Consider the following 21,265-nt stretch of genomic DNA (forward strand, 5'->3'; position numbering starts at 1 on the left):
TTAATTTGCTAGAATTTGAAAAGATTTGTGACTTTGAATATAGTAATAAGCTAAAAAGTGGGAGACCAAACACATTGATCATGAATTTTATTTACAATACTTCAAACAAATACAAACCATCATATTTTAGAGAGAATAAATATTGTTACTTTTCTAGAAAAATCATAGACACTTTCTGGGAGAAAATCAAACCTGTTATTTAGTTATTCCCTGAGTAAATATATTTATATATTTTATTTATTTACTTATTTATTTATTTATTTAGAAAGCAGAATTACAGAGAGGCAGAGTCAGAAAAGAGAGAGAAAGAGAGAGAGAGGTCTTCCATCTGCTGCTGGTTCCCTCCCCAGGTGGCCACAGTGCCTGGTGCTGTGCGAATCTGAAGCCAGCAGCCAGGAGCTTCTTCTGGGTCCCCGTTGTGGGTGCAGGGGCCCAAGGACTTGGGCTATCTTCTACTTATTTCCCAGGCCATAGCAGAGAGTAGCATTGGAAGTGGAGCAGCTGGGACTTGAACCAGCTCCCATATGGGATGCTGGCACTACAGCGGCTTTACCCACTATGCTGCAGTGCCAGCCCCTTTATATATTTAAATCAATATAAATATAAGCAATAAATTAATATTTTAAATATAAACATACGTGCATGCACAGTTAAATACAGAGACTATTTGTTTTTCATTAACAGAATTGTTATCCAATTGCCAGCAGTTGAACTGTCAGTATAAATGTGCAGTAATGAGAAACAGTACAAGATGTTACTGTGAAGATGGATTCGAAGTAAAAGAAGATGGGAGAGGCTGTAAAGGTAAGTTTGATTTGTAGCTTTTTAGACTTTTAGCACAGACACTGTTAACAGTAATTTAATTACATGTCTTTGAGTACCTTCTGTGTGTTCTACAATGTTCATATTAAATTTTATTTCTTAAAATTTAGAACTTAGCAATCATCCCAACATAAATTCATAACTTCACATGAACTGATACTAGTTAATTTTCTACTTAATTGAAAAATATAAAATTGGAAAGTGTTTTGGTTTTACGTTAACATATTGGATTTGATTATTTTGACTACTTGAATGTTATAAAGCTGTAATCTAAATGACACATGTTAATAAATAGATTAATAAGTTAATTATTACTAATTCTCTCGCATTAAGCATTTTTGCATTGGCATTTCAAGCCACTAACATTTTACCAAAAGTAAAAATAATAAACATAAATATTGATCTTTTTCATTTTGCTCCATTTTGATATGCTAATCCATAGCTAGAAATCTAAAGACTTCTTTCAGTTATCACTGATTATTAGAGAATTCTTTCCGTTGTAGAAAATTTCTAGTTCACAGAAACCTGTTTTACCACTTTTGTGAATTTCTTAGATTCCAAATTTATCCACCCAAAAGACCCTTGACCAAATTGAGTAATTTTAGTCTAATTCTCCAATTTGTTTAGCATTCTAATTGAAACTACTTCATAATCAGAGTGCCAAAGAATTTTCCCAATCTCATCTTTCACAGCTTTGTCTCACGTACCCTTCTTCCACTTGATTCCTTGTACCACCTTGAAATGTCTATTGTGTCATCTCAATGCCTTTCACATGATATTTTATCTACTTATTCTGTTTACTTTCTTTTCTTTTTTTTTTTTTATTTTATTTATTTATTTTTTCTGACAGGCAGAGTGGACAGTGAGAGAGAGAGAGACAGAGAGAAAGGTCTTCCTTTGCCGTTGGTTCACCCTCCAATGGCCGCCGCGGCCGGCGCACTGCGGCCGGCACACCGCGCTGATCCGATGGCAGGAGCCAGGAGCCAGGTGCTTTTCCTGGTCTCCCATGGGGTGCAGGGCCCAAGCACCTGGGCCATCCTCCACTGCACTCCCTGGCCACAGCAGAGGGCTGGCCTGGAAGAGGGGCAACCGGGACAGAATCCGGCGCCCCAACCGGGACTAGAACCCGGTGTGCCAGCGCCGCTAGGCGGAGGATTAGCCTAGTGAGCCGCGGCGCTGGCCCTTTACTTTCTTTTCAACCTTTTTTATTCTAAGGCAATCCAGATCATTCTTTCAACTCAGTTCAATAGAAAGTCTTCATTTAACTTTTTCTCTCCAATGCCAAGCAGGTTCACTTAGTTCTCTGTGTTGTTATAAGTAGTGCATACCTCTAGTATAAGGAAATGCATAGTATCTAGTATTCCATTAAACTCATGTCACGGGGTAGAGATCAACATGTTTATCCACAAATTAACTATTGGCACAATATCTTTTTATTTGCTTGGTCATTTATGAATCAAAAATTATTTACTGACTGTAGAGATTTGGAACAGATGATAGAGGAAGTGACAAAGAGTAGAAAAGGACTGTAGATATTAAAGTAAAATTCAGTCGGAATTTTTCTTTTGAACAGGACCCTAATGATTTATTCTTTTTAAATTAGTGAGAATGATTTGCATACCTTAGTGCAGAACTTTTATTAAATCTATTGATTGAAAACTATGTGACTAGACAAAATCTTTGTTAAAATAGTGAAAAATCAGTATTATAAACCCTGTAAGTATTCAACAGGAGTAAACTTAATGCCTTCACAAAAATACCCAAGGACATCTGACCTGCTCATCATAAATGCAAATCTTTTAAAGTAAATTATTTCATATTAAGTTTGAACTTTTTGGACTAGGACAGCAATAGATTTAATTTTCATTTGCTGTAGTTTTGAAAGGACTTCATGATGTTGGTTCTTCTTTTTTCAGAAAATGATCTATTTCCAAAGTTTTAAAAAAATGTTTTCTTCAACAAGAAAAATAAAGCTCAGCAATAAACCTGCTTACAGATCATGCCAATTTTCCTTTCAGATCAAGATGAATGTGCTGCGTATGGTACGTGCAGCCAGATGTGCATGAATACACATGGATCCTATGTATGCAGTTGTGTAGAGGGCTACATAATGCAGCCAGACAACAGATCTTGCAAGGCCAAAAATGGTAAGTTGTGCTTGTTGTTGTGCTTCATGGATTTTCTGTTTCCTTTCTATAGTGCCTTTTCACTGGAAAGGGGTGAGTAGCAATATTGAACACTGGACATTGGAATATTGGACATTGAAGAGAGAGATTTTGCTTCATTTTGATATGCTAATCCATAGCTAGAAATCTAAAGACTTCTTTCAGCTATCACTGATTGTTAGAGAATTCTTTCCATCGTAGAAAATGTCTAGTTCACAGAAACCTGTTTTAAAGAAGTGAGTTAAATGATTTAGATTCGCATCGCCTTCCTTGACTTCTGTTGTTACTGGTGAAATGGTGACAGAGAAAGTTTATCTTGGTCTGTGTCTAGCATGAAAGAAAAATTTCGATGCAGACACGGCAGACAGTAAAGCAAGATTTATTTAAGTCAGGATCCTCCTGCCAAAGCTGCCAGGATGGGGGGCTCCAAGGGAGGCAAACCAGAGAGCCTGGTGGTAGCGGGGTTTTTAAGCACAAGCTTGAGGAAAAACTAATAGTCAGCCAACAGTTAGAATGCAGTGACAAAACTCATCAAGGCCTGAGCTGCCCTAACTTGCTTGTGATAAAACAAAAGATCTATCAGAAGGACAGGATGTGTAACATGTTTCACAGTAAACTGGGAATTCAGAAGGGTAGACCCACCACTCCTGATAAAATGGAACCTCCCAAGGACTGGGACGGGTACTTTACCTTGATCTTGCTGGAGATAACTTTGCACTGTCTTAGGGGGACTTTCCGATCCTCATTTCCACTGAGACCAACCTGACTGTTTATTGTCCAGCCTGAATCCTCACACTAGTATAGATTCCTAACTTATTTCTTGAGGCTTAAGACTGCCTCCAAATTTTGTCCTATTCCGCATGATAAAGTGACCTGATAAAATATCAACCAGATCTCTAATCTCCCATGAGAACAAAAGCTGAACACCATATAGGACGTGTAGGAGCCTAACTGTCTGGCAACATTTACGTTTCCAATCTGGTCTCCCACTACTCTCCTTTCATCATCAAAAGCAATCTTACTGGTTTCCTTGTCTTTTGCCATCCATGTTGCTCTTCCCTGAGTTCTTTCCCTTTTTGTTTATCTGCCTGGATTGCTTTTCCTTGTGATGTCCGCAATAGTGTTTCCTTCTGATCTTCTGAGTATCAGTTAAAATGTCAACATACACAATGATGTCCTCTGCCATTCTACTTTCATTATGCACACTATCTCCAATGCTATCTTAGTTCCCAGTGTTATTTATTTACAAACATCTATTCTATCACTACATGGTTTATCTTGTTTTATTTTCTTTATAACCATTTGAAATTAATTCATTTATGTCTATTTGTTTACCATATGGTTTGTCTGGAATAATGGAAGCATTATAAGAGTATCAAGTTGTCTGAATATTAATTATTCAGTACTGATCATTGCTTAGAATATCTAGGTATTCAATATTTGTTTAAAAAAAAAGAAGAGGGCCAGTGCAGTTGCCTTGGTTTGAGGTGCCAGCATCCCATATGGTCACTGGTTCAAGACCCGGTTGCTCCTCTTCCAATCCAGCTCTCTACTATGGCCTGGGAAAGCAGTAGAAGATGGCCCAAGTCCTTGGGCCCCTGCACCTGGGTGGGAGACCCGGAAGAGGCTCCTGGCTCCTGGCTTCAAGTTGGCACAGCTCCAGCTGTGCAGGCCAATTGGGGAGTCTTCTATCAGATGGAAGTCCTCTCTCTCTCTCTCTCTCTCTCTCTCTCTCTCTTTCTCTCTCTCTTTCTGCCTCTCCTCTGTGACTTTCAAATAAATAAATCTTAAAAAAAAAAGAGAGAAGGAATAAAAGGGAAAGAGGGGAGGGAGAAAATGAAGTGAAAAGGGGGTGGAGGGAGAAAATAAAAAGGAATGAAAATGTCTTTCTAATTAAGACTACTAAGTTGGGGGCTGGCACTGTGGTGCTGTGGGTTAAAGCCCTGGCCTGAAGCACTGGCATCCCATACGGGCGCCAGTTCTAGTCCCGGCTGCTCCTCTTCCAGTCCAGCTCTCTGCTATGGCCTGGGATAGCAGTAGAAGATGGCTCAAGTCTTTGGGCCCCTGGGCCCCTGCACCCACGTGGGAGACCCACAAGAAGCTCCTGGCTCCTGGCTTCAGATCGGCGCAGCTCCGGACTTTGTGTCCAATTAGGAAGTGAACCAGCGGATAGAAGACCTATCTCTCTGTCTCTATCTCTGTCTGTAACTGTCTTTAAAAAAAAAAAAAAAAAAAAGACTACTAAATGAGTGCTTCATCCTTAAATTTTTGAATTTTATGTTTCAACCTGTCTTTTACAGCTTGCCTAGAAATAATGATGTAGTTTCGCTGTTTCCAGCTTGAAGTAAATACTCAGTAAATACGGTTGATCGTCTTATGAAGAAACTGTAGAATGAGCTTATTACAATAGGATAAGGCAATTTTTTTTCTGTGTGTTAGGACTGAATTAGTTTGGGATCAGTGTAGGAAATTATATAGAGTATGATATTCTACCTGACTTCTAACTTTCCCCAAATCTGGTTTTGTATAATGAATTTGCGAATTAAGTTGTGTTGACAAGTTAATGAGTAGTCTCCCTGCCCCCTCCCTTATTAGCAATCACTCAATTAGGCGTGAGATAGAATTCTTTTTTCTAAAGCCAGATTGAGTGAAGCATTGGATTTGCTCTGCAAGCTGTTGCTGTTTGGTCCCTGTACACATAGCCCTTGTTATGTTCAGCCATTTCCCTGAGATACTGTGGTTAATTATTTAGAAAACATGTTGATATACAAAAATCAGAAAGAAACATTCTTGTACATCTTAGTTTATTTCTTTACATTACTGATTTGGTTTATGAAGTTGTATTTACTGGGGAAGGAGGCAACCCTTGAGAAATATTAGGTCAAGTTATATGTTCCTTTTTTGTTCTACCACTGAGAATTTGATTTAAAATATTGATGAACTAAAGGAGGAAAGTCTTGTTCTTTGCTGTTTCTATTGATCTACACAATATTGTTGTGATACACAGGAAGAGTATAATGTAATAAAACCTACGGTTCCATGGAAGCACTTGTGCTTTTCAAGACAGATAGGTTATCAGACAATAATGGGGTGTTAACCAAACAGCAGTGGTACATTGTAATGCCATTCTACTTCAAGGGAATTGGATGAGTCTTGTATTGATCGTAGATAATACACATCCCTTTATCTCTGGGTCCTTAGCTTGAGGAAAGTCTTGGCCTACAGCATTTGAAAACTAAATAATTTCCATGGGAAAATGATGTGATTTATAAGGAAATTATGTAGCTAGAAAGATGCATATAAGCCTGCAACAAACTTTGGCTAGCTCAAAAGTTATAGGGCTACTTGAACGAATGTACTGGAACAATTCAAGAAGAAAACTGTTAGATTTGTTGTAGCTTTTTTTTTTTTTTCAAATTTACAACAAATAAAGTAGAGGATATTTTTGGCTTCTATTACATGTAAACATCCATCAATGCATAGTTTAAAAATCTTTTGGAAATTTTATTAGTGTTTTTTATAGTGTTGCTATGCATGACAAATATTGGGAAAAAGTTATACATTGAGTCTATTTTGAAGCTTTTCTATTCTTCATTGTTTGAAAAAGACATATATATTTATTTGAAATAACAGAGTTGAGAGAGAAAGAGAGAGAGAATTGATCTTCCATCTTTACTTCCCAAATGCCCACAATGACTAAGGTTGGGCCAGGCCAAGTCAGGAGCCAGTATTTCTATCCTGATCTCCCACATGTGTGGCAGGGGCCCAGGCACTTGGGCCATCTTCTTCTGTTTTTCCAGGTACATTAGCAGATAGCTGGATTGAAAGTGGAGCAGCCAGGACTAGAATCAGTGCTCCTATGGGATGCCAGTGTCCAAGGTAGCAGCTTAACCTGATGCATCACAATGCTGCCACCTCTATTCTTCCTTTCAATTAACTGCTGCTGAGATTGATCCCTCTTCTTTTCCCTGCTGTTCAACCCTTCTGGACTCTACAGCCTGATATCCCTTCCAATTCCAGGAGTCTCACCATCTGGGAAGTGTGGGGTAATGAGAATGTACTTGGGCTGGCCCAAGACCATGGATATGTAGAAGACATTCAGGATTGAATAGGAAAGAACAATGTAGTTTGTCAAGAACAAGTCATGCTATGGGAAGCTAGATAGACCCTGATACTGATACTGAAATATAGCATCAGTTGTTTCAGACTTGGGAGGAATTTCAGGGACAGTGTAATCCAAGTGTATAGTTATACTGTGTCTTTTTTTATTAAAAATAAATATAATTTCTGAAATAAAATCTGCAAAATATATTTTAAACAGTAACTTTGATATTAATATGGATACTTGAATTGCTTGATACCATAGAAAGATATATACTAGAATATACATGTCATGAGGCATTGTTCATTATTTTAGAATAAAACACATCAAATGTTAGTTATTTTCTAATTAAGACTTGCCATTTAAAAATGTTAAAAATAACCACTTATAGGTACACAGTAAAATTTGTATATCTACTTTTTTGAGAAAGGAGTTTTAAGACTGACTTGTTAAATCTGAAAAATTACTTTTAAAAAATTAGCTTTCTTCCTTTTAACTTTATTAGGCTGATTTGAAATAATATGTGTTGAATGTAGACATTTAGGACTGAAAGCTGTCTTGTACAGAATGTATAAATATAAAAGAAATACCAAGTGGTGTTTAAGTTGTGAATTCTTGGCATTTTCATTTATTATATTTAGTCTCATTGGACTGTACTTTTTAGTGTCCTATCTACCAGCAAGTCTACGGATTGCATTGAAGCAACAGCAAAACAAAGAACAATAAATAATTTTATGTTCATCATTGCAGGCTCAGTGCAACAAATGGTGCCCTGGAAAAGAGAGTGTACCCCCTTGCTAAGGGGTAGCATGAGCAATGAGGGAAGGAAGCCCATTAAATTACTGGCAGGATTTTATTACAGATTATATTTTGTTTTTCATTGGTTTGAGGAACTAAGGTCGAGAAGACTGTTTAAGCACTGGAACTCTTAATTGAAAGAAGGAATAATACCTGTGTAATCCAGAAAAGCACAGCTATGGGTATGGATTGATTGGAAGTGGGTTCATATTGCTTGCTGTTTTCTTTCCTTCAATTTCTTTAAAGGCAAAAAAGGAATTAAATCTAAGTTCCTATGGATACTGCTTCAAAAACTAGGGGCAATTTTCCAACTAAAAGTAAATAGTTCTAAATTTTCTTTTGGAAGGTGGGGGAATCACTCATGGCTGCTGACAGGGCTGGATCTGCTTGTGGGTTAAAAAGGACAGTGGGGGACAAATTCTGTGCCATACTTTGAGTATCAGCCATCTTAGCACCACTCACTCAGTGCTGCTAGTATCTCAGGTATTGGACTGTTCTTCCTTTTCATCTCTTAAACAGTATCTAGTATTAAAATATAAATATGCTAATGAAGGGTAACATGTTATGCCTTAGTAATCTTCCTAAATGATGAAGCTGGTGACTCAGATCTGTTTCAGTATACCATCTCACTAAGAATGGCTTCCTCCAAAATGACTGATGTGTGAAAATTCACCATTCACTGTTTTTAGTATTTTTGAATAGTCCAAAGCTCTAGCTCCTCCCCAGCCTATCATTTAATTGAGCGTTAAGTGTGAGTGGTACTTTGAGATGTGATGGTGTATGAGAGGCTTTTGGCCGGAAGTGAGCCCGGTAGATCAGCGCTCGTACAGTAACACAGATCTATTGATGTTTCCCTTGTCTTACATGTGTGATGAAATGGTGCACACTCTGGTTAGCAGTAAGTGGCAGGAAACTGGCTGCATGCCTGAAACAGAGAATGTGCTTGGTAAATGTCCTTGGGATGCCTTTAGCAATTTCTTTAACATTTGGGAAGCAAAATAAAGGTGTTGGATAATGAGAATCAGAAAATGGAGAGCAAGAAGCCTGCCACAGATTCAAAGGAGACTGAGATATTAGGTCAATTTTGTCCTCTAATTCAGGGCTGACTCGGGTTGTGGCATGGGGTTGACATCATAGGGTTGTTTGTGAGGCTAGGCAGAATTTCTATAGGGGTAGCCTCCCTAGCAAGGCCTTCCTCTCAGGTACGCATAAACCTTCATGAGGGCTGTGGGCTTGCTGTACAAATGCAGCCATAGAGCAATCTCCCTGATCTGTCCTGAGACTATATTGCCCAAGTCTCTGTTCTGCAGAGAGTCTGGGGCTTGTCAGGCTGCCTCGGAAATCATGGCCAGGGAGCCTGGCCATTGAAATCATTTTTCTATTCTATGGAGTGTTTCCATCCTACATCTTCCCTGATCCATCACTAAGTTGCAAATCACATTCCCTGGCAGGATAGGGCAAGAATTTCTGAAGGACTTTCCATTACACAAATTACAAAACACACATTTTTTTTCCTACTCAAATACTGTTAATAAGTTTGCCAGGGTTGAGGTGTAAAAACTCCTCATGAATATTCTGTAGGCTTTGTTTTTTTTTTGCTAGGGAACATCATCTTCACAGTCTAGCACCTTTCTTGACATCCAATCTTTTTTTCAGCAACAAAGTTGCAAGATTGATTAAAAATACAACCATGGCATTTTATGTGTCTTGGCGCCTTTTGTTTACACGTAATCTAAGAAAATACTAGATATTGAAAGAATGTACATCTTCCCTTCCCTCTTATAATTGTTATCCCCACTGCAATCTAGCTGAGGTTATCTGTGTTAGAGTATGGAGAGTTGTTTTTTTTTTATAGTGTAATATTTATATACTCTAGATTTGAAAATTTACAAACATTTTCTTTATGAACAGATAAGCACAGTTTTATTTTTCTTCTGTTTATGAGGGAGAGATGGAGAGAGGGAGAAGAGAGGAAGAGGGAGAGGAAGAGAAAGAAAACGCACCTTCTGGTTCACACCCCAGATGCCTACAACAGCCCCTAACAAGGACTGAAACCAGAAGCCAGTAATTTAGTGCAAGTCTCCTACAGGGATGGCAACAAACTAATTATTTGGGCCATCACCATTGCCTCCCAGGGTGTGCATTATCAGAAAGCTGGAATTAACTGGGAGTAGATCAAGACTTGAACTTAGTCACTCTGACATAGGACAGAAACATTTTAATCCACAGTGTAACCACTAGGCCACACTCTTGGCCCAACAACTTCCCATCATGATATTTAATTTTTGTTTTTTAGAATGGTTACTAAATTATTAGTTGAAAGCACTCAATTTAGAATATTTGGCAAATTATATCATGCTCTATAATTAAATCTCTACCTTACTTTAAAATTGTATAAATCTATGTGAAGAAAAGAAATGAAGCACATTTCAATTCATAGAAATTATGAGTTGTTAAATTGATGAGGCAAGCATATTGATATGTATATAATGTTTGCATTGTTTTATTTGGGAAAAATGTAGGAGTATATAGCTATTGTAATCCTCAGGGGAAAAAAAAAACCTTAAAAACTGAGTAGACAGAATAATTTTGCCTTTTCTTACAAGAAAAAAATTAGAGAGCCTTCAAGGCATTCTGTATATCAATTGGAATCAACAGGGATCAAAAACATCTGGAGTAATAACAGTGGATGGAGAATGCCCTTGTGCATACCCCGCCCCCCCAGAGCCCATACTTGCCCTTCACAGCAATGACTCACATTCTGCATTTCCCCAGTCAAGCTCCCTTGGGTCACTTTAGTCCTGAGAAGAGAAAATGTGTTGTGTTGATTTCCTTTTAAATGTGTGTGCGCGTTTCTTAGCACTGGGACTCATACAGCTCAAACTCTCGGCCTTTTATGAGATATAATCCTGGCAAAATTCTTAGATAAATTGTAAATTTAAGCCTTGGATATTTAGAGCAACATACCATTAAGTTACAAAGAATAAATCTGATAAAGTACCCAGCAATTTGGTATATCAGTATCATTGTTTATTCAGAATACTTATCAGCCCTTATAATAGCAAAGCAGAAAATTGGGATCGTCAATACAGGTTGTATGTTTCCATGCTTTGACAGCCCTGTCAGAAAGCAGTGAGGTAGGTTAAGCGACCTTTCCTTTTTCTTTCCTCTAGAAAACGAGTTTTCATCTATCTACCTTCTACTTCCTTATTCTAAGATACAGATATAATTTCAATTTCTCTGAGAAAATAGAATCAATTAAAAAAGAACATTCTAGTATGATTCCATGAAATCTGTCATTCACTGTGAATGTAGAACCAATTACTCCATCTTCCTGTTATTTGTATTAAAGAGTAAACTAACATTTCTGCTGTCGAAGGCCAATCTGCATTTGTGTACCAATCCCATATTCTCTTTACCTGTTCAAGCATTAGAGTCACACAATTGTCCTGAGTCCTTGAATCACTAATGTCTTCTTTTCTAGTAGATCACTTTCATTAGCACAGAACATTTATTTTTTAAATAATAAGCCCATTTATTGATTCATAAACCTGGCAATTCAGGGTTTACTTGTATCAGATATCCTATGTATTATTCTTTTTTTTTTTATAAATGTGAATTTACAAAGTGCAACTTTTGTATTGTTGTGGCTTCCCCTCCCCCAGCCTCCCTCCCTCCCGTGGCCCTCCCCTCTCCTGCTCCCTCTCCCATCCCACCCTTCATTGAGTTTCATTTTCAATTACCTTCATATACTGAAGATCAACTTAGTATATACTAAGCAAGGATTTCAACAGGCTGCCCTCATATAACCACACAAGGTATAGGGTATTGTTCAACTAGTAGTGTTGTCTTTAAGTTTCATAGTAAAACACATTAAGGACAGAGATCCTATGTGGGGAGCCTGTACTCAGTGACTCCTGTTGTTGATTTAACAGTTGGCACTCTTATTTATGACGTCAGCAATCACCCGAGGCTCTTGCCATGAGCTGTCTAGGCTATGGAAGCCCCTTGAGTTCACCAACTCTGAACTTGTTTAGTCAAGGCCGTATCACAGTGGAGGTTCCTACCTCCCTCCTTGATGGCCTGTTCCTTCCGCTGGGATCTTGTTCACCAGGATCTTTCATTTAGATTGTTTTTGCCACCATGTCGTGGCTTTCCATGACTGTGAGACTCTCATGGGCCTTTTAGCCAGATCTGAATGCCCCAAGGGTTGATTCTGAGGCCGGGGTGCTGTTTTGGACGTTTGCCATTCTATGAGTCTGCTGTGTGTCCTGCTTTCCCTGCAGGATCATTCTCTCCCTTTTAATTCTATCCTTCATTATTTGCTTATACTGGTCTTGTTTGTAAAATCTCTTTGACACTTACCCTATCTTTTTGATCAGTTGTATACTTACACTTATCACTTTCCCAAAGCACAGAGCATCTTAAGATGATTGAGAATAACCTTGTTTAAACCAATTTTCTCACCCAGTGACCATTCCATTTCTCTTTTCTATTATAATTTTTAATTTATTTATACAAATGAAACAGATTTCACATATTACATATATACAGTTTTAAGAACATAATGATACTTACCCTCTTCCTTCCCTCTCTTGCTCCCATCCTCCCTTCTCCTTCCTTGCTTATTTTTCTCTTTAATTTATGCAATTACATGCTTTCTTTTTTTCTTTTTTTTAATATTTATGTATTTATTTTAAAGTCAGAGTTACAGAGAGGGAGAGTGAGAGGGAGAGGCAGAGGCAGAGAGAAATGTCTTCCATTTACTCACTCCCCAAATGACTGCTATGGCCACAGCTGGGCCAGAAGGAAGCCAGGAGCTAGGAGCTCCACCTGGGTCTCCCACGCATGTGTCAAGGGTCCAAGCAGTTGGGCCATCTACCACTGCCTTTCCAGGCACATTTAGCAAGGAGCTGGAGCAGAAGTGGAGTAGCTAGAACTTGAACCTGTGCCCACAAGGCCCACCCAACTTTTATTAAATAAATATACATCTCCTCCCTCTCTTATTCCCACTCTTATATTTACCAGGGATCACTTTTCAGGTAAATTTAAACACCTAAGAATAATTGTGTGTTAATTAAAGAGTTCAACCAATGGTATTGAGTAGAACAAGAAAATACTAAAAAGAATAAAATAGTAAGTTGTTCCTTGACAGTCAGGACAAGGGCTGATCAAGACATTGTTTCTCATGGTGTCCATTTCACTTCAATAGTTTTCCTTTTAGGTGCTCAGTTAGTTGTCACTGATCAGAGAACACATATGATATTTGTCCCTTTGGGACTGGCTTATTTCAATCAGCATTATGTTTTCCAGATTCCTCATTTTGTGGCAAATGAATGTATTCCATTTTTTTAATGCTGTATAGTATTCTATAGAGTACATGTCCCAAAATTTCTTTATCCAGTCTAGTTTTGATGGACATTTAGGTGGATTCCAGGTCTTAGCTTTTGTGAAATGAGCTGGAATAAACATTGAGGTGCAGACAGATCTCTTATTTGCCAATTTAATTTCCTTTGGGTAAATTCCAAGGAGTGGGATGGCTGGATTGTATGGTAGGGTTATATTCAGGTTTCTGAGCAATCTCCAGACTGACTTCCATAGTGGCTTGACCAGCTTGCATTCCCACCGACAGTGGATTAGTATGCCTTTTCCCCCACATCCTCGCCAGCATCTGTTGTTAGTTGATTTCTGTATGTAAGTCATTCTAACGGGGGTGAGGTGAAACCTCATTGTGGTTTTGATTTGCATTTCCCTGATTGCAAGTGATCCTGAACATTTTTTCATGTGCCTGTTGGCCATTTGGATTTCCTCTTTTGAAAAATGTCTATTGAGGTCCTTGGCTCATCTCTTAAGTGGCTTCTTTGTTTTGATGTTGTGGAGTTTCTTGATCTCTTTGTAGATTCTGGTTATTAACCCTTTACTTGTTACATTATTTGCAAATATTTTCTTCCATTCTGTCGGTTGCCTTTTCACTTTCCTGACTGTTTCTTTTGCAGTACATAAACTTCTCAATTTGATGTAATCTCAATTGTTAATTTTGGTTTTGACTGCCTATGCCTCTGGGTCTATTCCAAGAAGTCTTTGCCGGTACCTATATCTTGCAGAGTTTCTCCAATGTTCTCTAATAATTTGATGGTGTCAGGTCATAGATTTAGCTCTTTAATCCACATTGAGTGGATTTTTGTGTAAGGTGTAAGGTAGGGGTCTTGCTTCATACTTCTGCATGTGGAAATCCAGTTTTCCTAGCACCATTTGTTGAATAGACTGTCCTTGCTCCAGGAATTGGTTTTCAATCCTTGATCAAATGTAAGTTGGCTGTAGATGTTTGCATTGATTTCTGGTGTTTCTATTCTGTTCCATTGGTCTATCGATCTGCTTCTGTCCAGTACCATGCTGTTTTGATTATAACTGCCCTGTAGTATGTCCTGAAATCTGGTATTGTGATGCCTCCGGCTTTGTTTTTATTGTACAAGATTGCTTTAGCTATTCGAGGTCTCTTTTGCCTCCATATGAATTTCAGCATCATTTTTTTCCAGATCTGAGAAGAATGTCTTTGGTATTTTGATTGGTATTGCATTGAATCTATAAATTGCTTTTGGGAGAATGGACATTTTGATGATATTGATTCTTCCAATCCATGAGCATGGAAGATTTTTCCATTTTTTTGTATCCTCTTCTATTTCTTTCTTTAAGATTTTGTAATTCTCATCGTAGAGATCTTTGACATTCTTATTAAGTTTATTCCAAGGTAGTTGATTGTTTTTGTAGCTATTGTGAATGGGATTGATCTTAGCAGTTCTTTCTCAGCTGTGGCATTGCCAGTGTATACAAATGCTGTTGATTTTTGTGCATTGATTTTATATCCTGCTACTTTGCCAAACTCTTCTACGAGTTCCAATAGTCTCTTAGTAGAGTTCTTTGAAACATTTTTAAAATCAGCCAGTATCTTAAGTTTAAATGCAAATATTACCAATTAAAACATAGAGGGATATGTTTGAGTTTATAAAATGTTTCTGTAACTAAATTAGTTCCTGCTGGCTACACTTAGAAACTGAACTGACCCCTGGATATGGATTCTCATCATATGGGGTTACCTTCTTTATAATTTAAAATGAGATTAATTAAAATCTCTATATAACACATAGAACCTAAGTGAGGACCTATAGTAGAGTTTATTGGGAAGACCTCTGAGTAAGGGCTTTTTTTTCTCTTAATAACCTTTGCTTCCAGTAAGAATTTTTTTTTTTTAATAAGATTTTTTTTTTTTTTTGACAGGCAGAGTGGACAGTGAGAGAGAGAGACAGAGAGAAAGGTCTTCCTTTGCCGTTGGTTCACCCTCCAATGGCCGCCGCGGCCGGCGCACTGCGGCCGGCGCACCGCGCTGATCCGATGGCAGGAGCCAGGAGCCAGGTGCTTTTCCTGGTCTCCTATGGGGTGCAGGGCCCAAGCACCTGGGCCATCCTCCACTGCACTCCCTGGCCACAGCAGAGAGCTGGCCTGGAAGAGGGGCAACCGCGACAGAATCCGGCGCCCCGACCGGGACTAGAACCCGGTGTGCCGGCGCCGCAAGGTGGAGGATTAGCCTAGTGAGCCGCGGCGCCGGCCTTCCAGTAAGAATTTTGTCACATGGGGCCATTCTTCCTTTTAGAAATACATTGATCTACATAGGAATAAAGATAGTTTTCTCCTTTCACCTGATTCCTTTCCAAATTCATTCCAGATTATCACCAACTGTGTAATGTACAATTAATACTTATACTTTATTTTCTCATCTAGCATAAATTATACTGTGCCATTTATAAAATAAGGAAAAAAGGCAATTTAGAAAGTTAAATGGGAAATTTATCCTTCCTACTAAATTATACTTACCTGTCAATATCCTGTATATTATATCTGACTTGACATTCTTAATTCACTGGGTATTGTTTTTTTTTTTTCTTTTTTCAATTTGTTCTTTTGTTGAGAGAAAGAGAGACAAAATCCTATCAACTGATTCACCACAAAAATGCACACAGTGGCCCAGGGCTGAGACCCAAATCGGGAGCTCTGAACTCAACCCAAGACTTCCACATGGGTGACTGGAATCCAACTACTTGACCATCACTGTTAACTCCAAGGGTCAGCATTAGCAGGAAGCTGGAGTCAGGTACTCCAGTGTAAGACACAAGTGTGTTTTACCAGCAGTTTAACTGCTAGGCCAAATGTATTTCCCTAGTGCACAGTTTTGATTATGTTATACTCTTTTCTTAAAATTAACATTGGCACACCATTGTACCCAAATTAAAAACAAATATATCATTATAACATTCAATAACCTGCTCAATATGTTCTCAGCTTACTTTCTCAAACACTATAAAACACTGTGTATTTGAATCCAGTTCTTTTTACTTGGTAGCTATATCATCTTTCTTTTAAGATTTATTTTTTTTTTTTATTTGAAAGAGTTATACAGAGAGAGAAGGGGAGAGAGAGAGAGAGAGAGTGGTCTTCCATCTGATGGTTCACTCTCCAATTGGCCACAGCGGCTGGAGCTGTACCAATCTGAAGCCAGGAGCCAGGAACTTCTTCCAGGTCTCCCATGTGGGTGCAAGGCCCCAAGGATTTGGGCCATCTTTTATTGCTTTCCCAGTCCACAGCAGAGAGCTGGATTGGAAGTGGAGCATCCGGGACTTGAACCAGCACTCTTATAGGATGCCAGCATTGCAGGTGGCAACTTTACCTGCTATGCCAAAGTGCTGCCCCAGTAGCTACATCATCTTAACCAATTTACTTAATTTCTAACCTAGTTTTGTAGCCTGTAAAATGTAGATAATATTAATATGATTCATAGTAATGATGTATTAATGGGTGTGCAGATAATTCTTTCATATGCTGATTTCATTTCATTTGGTTAAAATCCTGGCTTCCTTATTTCCATCTCTGCATGTCAAATTCCTGCTGTTTCATTAAGGCAAGACTAAGATCAAATGCCATTAACATAACAGAACTTCTGACTGCACTAAACACGTGTATACAACCATTTTTTATGACTTAATGACAAAATATATCTTTTAAGAAAGGCACCAAACTTAGTTATAAAGATACGGATCTTTGTAGATATGCCTTAAACTTTCTACTAGATTATATCTTTCTTGAAGACCTTGATTACTTTCAGCTTTTCATTGAATGCCTGTGATCTATATATTCTAAATAAATACATTTATGCATTCAAGGATAATTCAGCATAAATTCATTATGATAATGAAAAGTAGTTCTAAGGCAGAATATAAACAAGTTGTAGAAATACAAATTTTATTTTTTAGCCTAATAATATTTTTAGTGTATCTTGCTTTTCCATATTTGATTCATTCATACAATGTTTTTTCTCTGTTAAATGTTATAAAAATTTTCTTCTGGTATAGGACATTATATACTTATTCAATATCCTTCATTTACATATAGAGGCTTTTTTATTAACAAAAGAGTAGTGGAAAACATGAAGAAATCAATTCGGTCATTATGTTTTGTGGAGAAATGCAAACCTATATATTTCTTCCTTTATGTATTATTAAATTGGTTCACATTTTCAATATGATTTGGGTAATGCTGACCTATAATTTATTAAATTATTTTAATAATACCTTCGCATCTATTTAAATCTAGAGAATTTCTTTCTATTACATAGCTAAATTTTCTATTTGCGTAATTTTAGAAAACTTTTCATTTCTAACTTCATACTTTTTTTAAGCTTTATATAGCTTAGATATGATGAAGCAAAATAATACGTTCAAATTCCTCTTTTAATTATTTTATGTTTATATTGGCTTAAGCCAAGTTGTTGAACCATATAGATTACAATTTTCTCTTTTCTCACTACTTTAGATTTACTTTCACTATTTTATGTACTTTGCATGCAACTCTTCATTTAATGTTTTAGCCAGAATTCCACAAATATTGAGGTACACCCACTGAACTTCAATCAGTGGAGATAATTGCCTACAATTATGGGTTTGATTATGGGAAATGAAAACATGTTATAATTAGATGGTATATATTTACATACACATTTCTTTTATACATATATTTGTTGTTTATATTTACTTGTAAGTATCAGATTCTAGAACTCCAACCCCTTAAAAAAAGGACACTATATAAATGAATACTCTCCTAATTGAAAGGAAGAACAGGAGATTCAAATGAAGCCTTAAAAACAATGCCTGTTTTTCCACACTGAAAACATTTATCTAGCAGCAACTATATGTGAAAATCATGTTCTTGAGAGATGTTATGGCACAGCTCCATCACCTGATACACCCACATTCCACATCAGAGTGCCTGATATAGAGTCTTGCTTCTGCTTCTGAGCCATATTCTGCTAGTGTGCTGGGAAATAGCAGGAGATGGTCCAAGTACTTGGATCCCTGCCACCCATGTTTGAGGACTGGATGGAATTCCTGACTCCTCACAATGGCCTGGTCCAGCTGTAGAAGAGGTGGGCATTTGGGGAGTAAACAGGCAGACAGAAAAGCTTCCTCTCTTATCTCTCTTCTCACTCTGCCACTCTGCCTTTCCAATAAATACATCTTTTAAAAATATCATTATTATTAGTATGTAGACATGCTTTTAGTGTACCCCTAGACTGTGAGAGGATAAGGATCATTTTACAATGTTATAATGGCTTTGACTTTTTTTAAATTTATTTGACAGATAGAGTTAGACAGTGAGAGAGAGAGAGAGAAAGGTCTTCCTTCTGTTGGTTCACCCCCCAAATGGCCACCATGGCCAGAGCTACACCAATCTGAAGCCAGGAGCCAGGTGCCTCCTCCTGGTCTCCCATGCGGGTACAGGGGCCCAAGCACTTGGGCCATCCTCCACTGCCCTCCTGGGCCGCAGCAGAGAGCTGGAATGGAACAGGAGCAACCGGGACAAAAATCCGGAGCCCATATGGGATGCTGGCATCGCAGGCGGAAGATTAACCAAGTGAACCATGGCACGGGCCCCATGGCTTGGAATTTAAACAGATACTTTTATGAATCTAGTCAAATAAGTGTTTCCATTTTACCATGTTTCTCTTCTATACCCCCAATTTTAGAACCAATCTTCAAATACTGTAGCATTGATTAATTGAATATATATTCTTGGAAAATGTTAAGTCATTTTTCATTCAAACAATGCACAATTTATATCTCTATTACTATTTAGAGGAATAAGTTTTTTGTTTTGATCCTGTAAAAATAACTGATGTGTGTGAGTACCATTTTCCTCCTCCAGCATGAGTCAATTGATGGCCTGTGGTAGAGGCTTATTCAATCTAAGTGCTGGCTCTCTAAGTTACACTGTTGAGCAAGTGCTGTCTTGTGTTTCAGTCTCTTCTATGTGGAGAACGAATGGTTATTACCTCTCAGTAAGTGTTGATGTAGGTATCGCTTTGACAGAAGTCATCTAACGTGCTTCCCAACTGTTCCTTTGAGAAAACTGTCCATTGACGCTAAGGATGGCATCCAATAAGAACATCACATTTATTCTGGTCAGTCTTTCATCCTCGTTACCCAAGCTAATAGTGCTCTTCAGTCAGCATGTGGAACTCGAGGTAATGATACACAATAGAGATCAGATACACTGCAGGTGGAGACAGATTGCAATCCTTGCCAGGGTTATATCAGCTGATGTCATGAACTAGACTCAAAGATTTCAGTCCTTGCACCCTGGTGATTTCTGTGGGTTTCCGTGTTTCAGTGGCTTGCCCCCACACCCAACTTGACCCTGTGTTTATTTGTCTAAAGAAGGAAGACACGGTTATTAACTAGCAGAAACCCATAGTCTTATTTCATTAAAGTAACTCATATCTATGATTATAAGTAGCGTTTATTCAGTATGCCATTTGCCCTTTTAAAGTCACCACTATTAAACCAAGTCAGATTTTGAAGCATTTTGACTTTTTCTTTGCTGGGTTTCTGTTTATCCTGGGCTTTAAAATCAGTGCTCGCTCTCTCTTTCTCTCTCTCTCTCTCTCTCTATATATATATATATATATATATTCACTGGGGCCGACGATGTGGCATAGTGGGTAAAGCCGCTGCCTAAAGCACTGGCATCCCATATGGGTGCCGGTTCAAGACCTGGCTGCTCCACTTCCGATCCAGCTCTCTGCCATTGCCTGGGAAGGCAGAAGAAGATGTCTCAAGTCCTTGGGCCCCTACACCCATGTGGGAGACCTGGAAGAAGCTCCTGGCTCCTGGCCTCAGATCGGCACAGCTCCAGCCTTATGGCCAATTGGGAGGGAATCATCGGATGGAAAACCTCTCTCTCTCTCTCTCTCTCCCCCTCTCCTTCTCCCTCTCCCCCCTCCTTTCTCTCTCTTGTTCTGCCTCTCTGTAACTCTGCCTTTTGAATAAATAAATAAACTTTAGGCCGGTGCTGCGGCTCACTAGGCTAATCCTCCGACTGCGGTGCCAGCACTTCAGGTTCTAGTCCGGGTTGGGGCGCTGGTTCTGTCCCAGTTGCTCCTCTTCCAGTCCAGCTCTCTGCTGTGGCCCAGGAAGGCAGAGGAGGATGGCCCAAGTCCTTGGGCCCTACACCCACATGGGAGACCAGGAGAAAGCACCTGGCTCCTGGCTTTGGATGGATGCAGCCCTGGCCGTGGCGGCTATCTGGGGGGTGAACCAATGGAAGGAAGACCTTTCTCTCTCTGTCTCTCTCTCTCACTGTCTAATTCTGCCTGTCAAAAAAAAATAAATAAATAAAAATAAATAAATAAATAAATAAACCTTAAAAAATAAAAAGAAAAAAAATATTTTCACTAAAATGACCAAATAAACCACTCAAAAAGCATTTATAAAAGCCAAATAAATTAATTGTGTCAAATAAGCATTGCCTAAGTTATCTATTAACCTATTTTATTTCAGTTTCTCAGGGGAATCCCAGTACCACTTTATATTCTAGCCTCTCTCCAAAGTATGCTTATGATATACTTAACGTCACTGGCCAGTAGCTTGCACAGAAATGGTTATCTGCACCTGGGCTTTGCATAATGCTTTGTAGCAAGAAAGCTCAGTACTGTCTCATTTTAAGTGAAAGGCAATTTCACTGAAAGGTCATTTCAGTTGTCAGATAAAGACACTAAGCACTGACGTTACTGTCAGCAGATGTTGGTTAAAGTGAAAACACAACCCTCTAAGACCCTGCCATAACCTGAGAAATCTGTATCCAACAGGTTTCAGAAGTACAAAGTGCACCAGAAAATGACAGCACTAGGAATGCAGAAAAAAGACCAAGTCCGGACCTCCAAATTAGGGAATGGCAAGCGCAAGTATAACACAGATGAACACAGATTTAAGAGATTAGGAAGCTGAATGACAAATCAGGCAGAGGTGGTCAGTTGAGAAGGTTCTATTAAGCA

General features: G+C 38.4%; 1 protein-coding gene across 4 annotated transcripts in view; it reads left to right on the forward strand.

The window, feature by feature from the left end:
• LRP1B (LDL receptor related protein 1B) overlaps positions 1–21,265 on the forward strand; it is a 2,138,546-nt gene that overhangs the window by 936,684 nt on the left and 1,180,597 nt on the right. For all 4 annotated transcript variants that reach the window (XM_051849573.3, XM_070071546.2, XM_002712121.6 and 1 more), the window contains exons 4-5: positions 685–804; positions 2,841–2,969. In XM_051849573.3, coding sequence (XP_051705533.3) covers positions 685–804; positions 2,841–2,969 — 249 coding nt within the window. The remainder of the gene's footprint in view (positions 1–684; positions 805–2,840; positions 2,970–21,265) is intronic.

The sequence above is a fragment of the Oryctolagus cuniculus genome, chromosome 3 (genome assembly GCF_051225735.1).
Source record: "Oryctolagus cuniculus isolate XC-2025 breed Fujian yellow rabbit chromosome 3, ASM5122573v1, whole genome shotgun sequence".
Classification (NCBI taxonomy): domain Eukaryota; kingdom Metazoa; phylum Chordata; class Mammalia; order Lagomorpha; family Leporidae; genus Oryctolagus; species Oryctolagus cuniculus.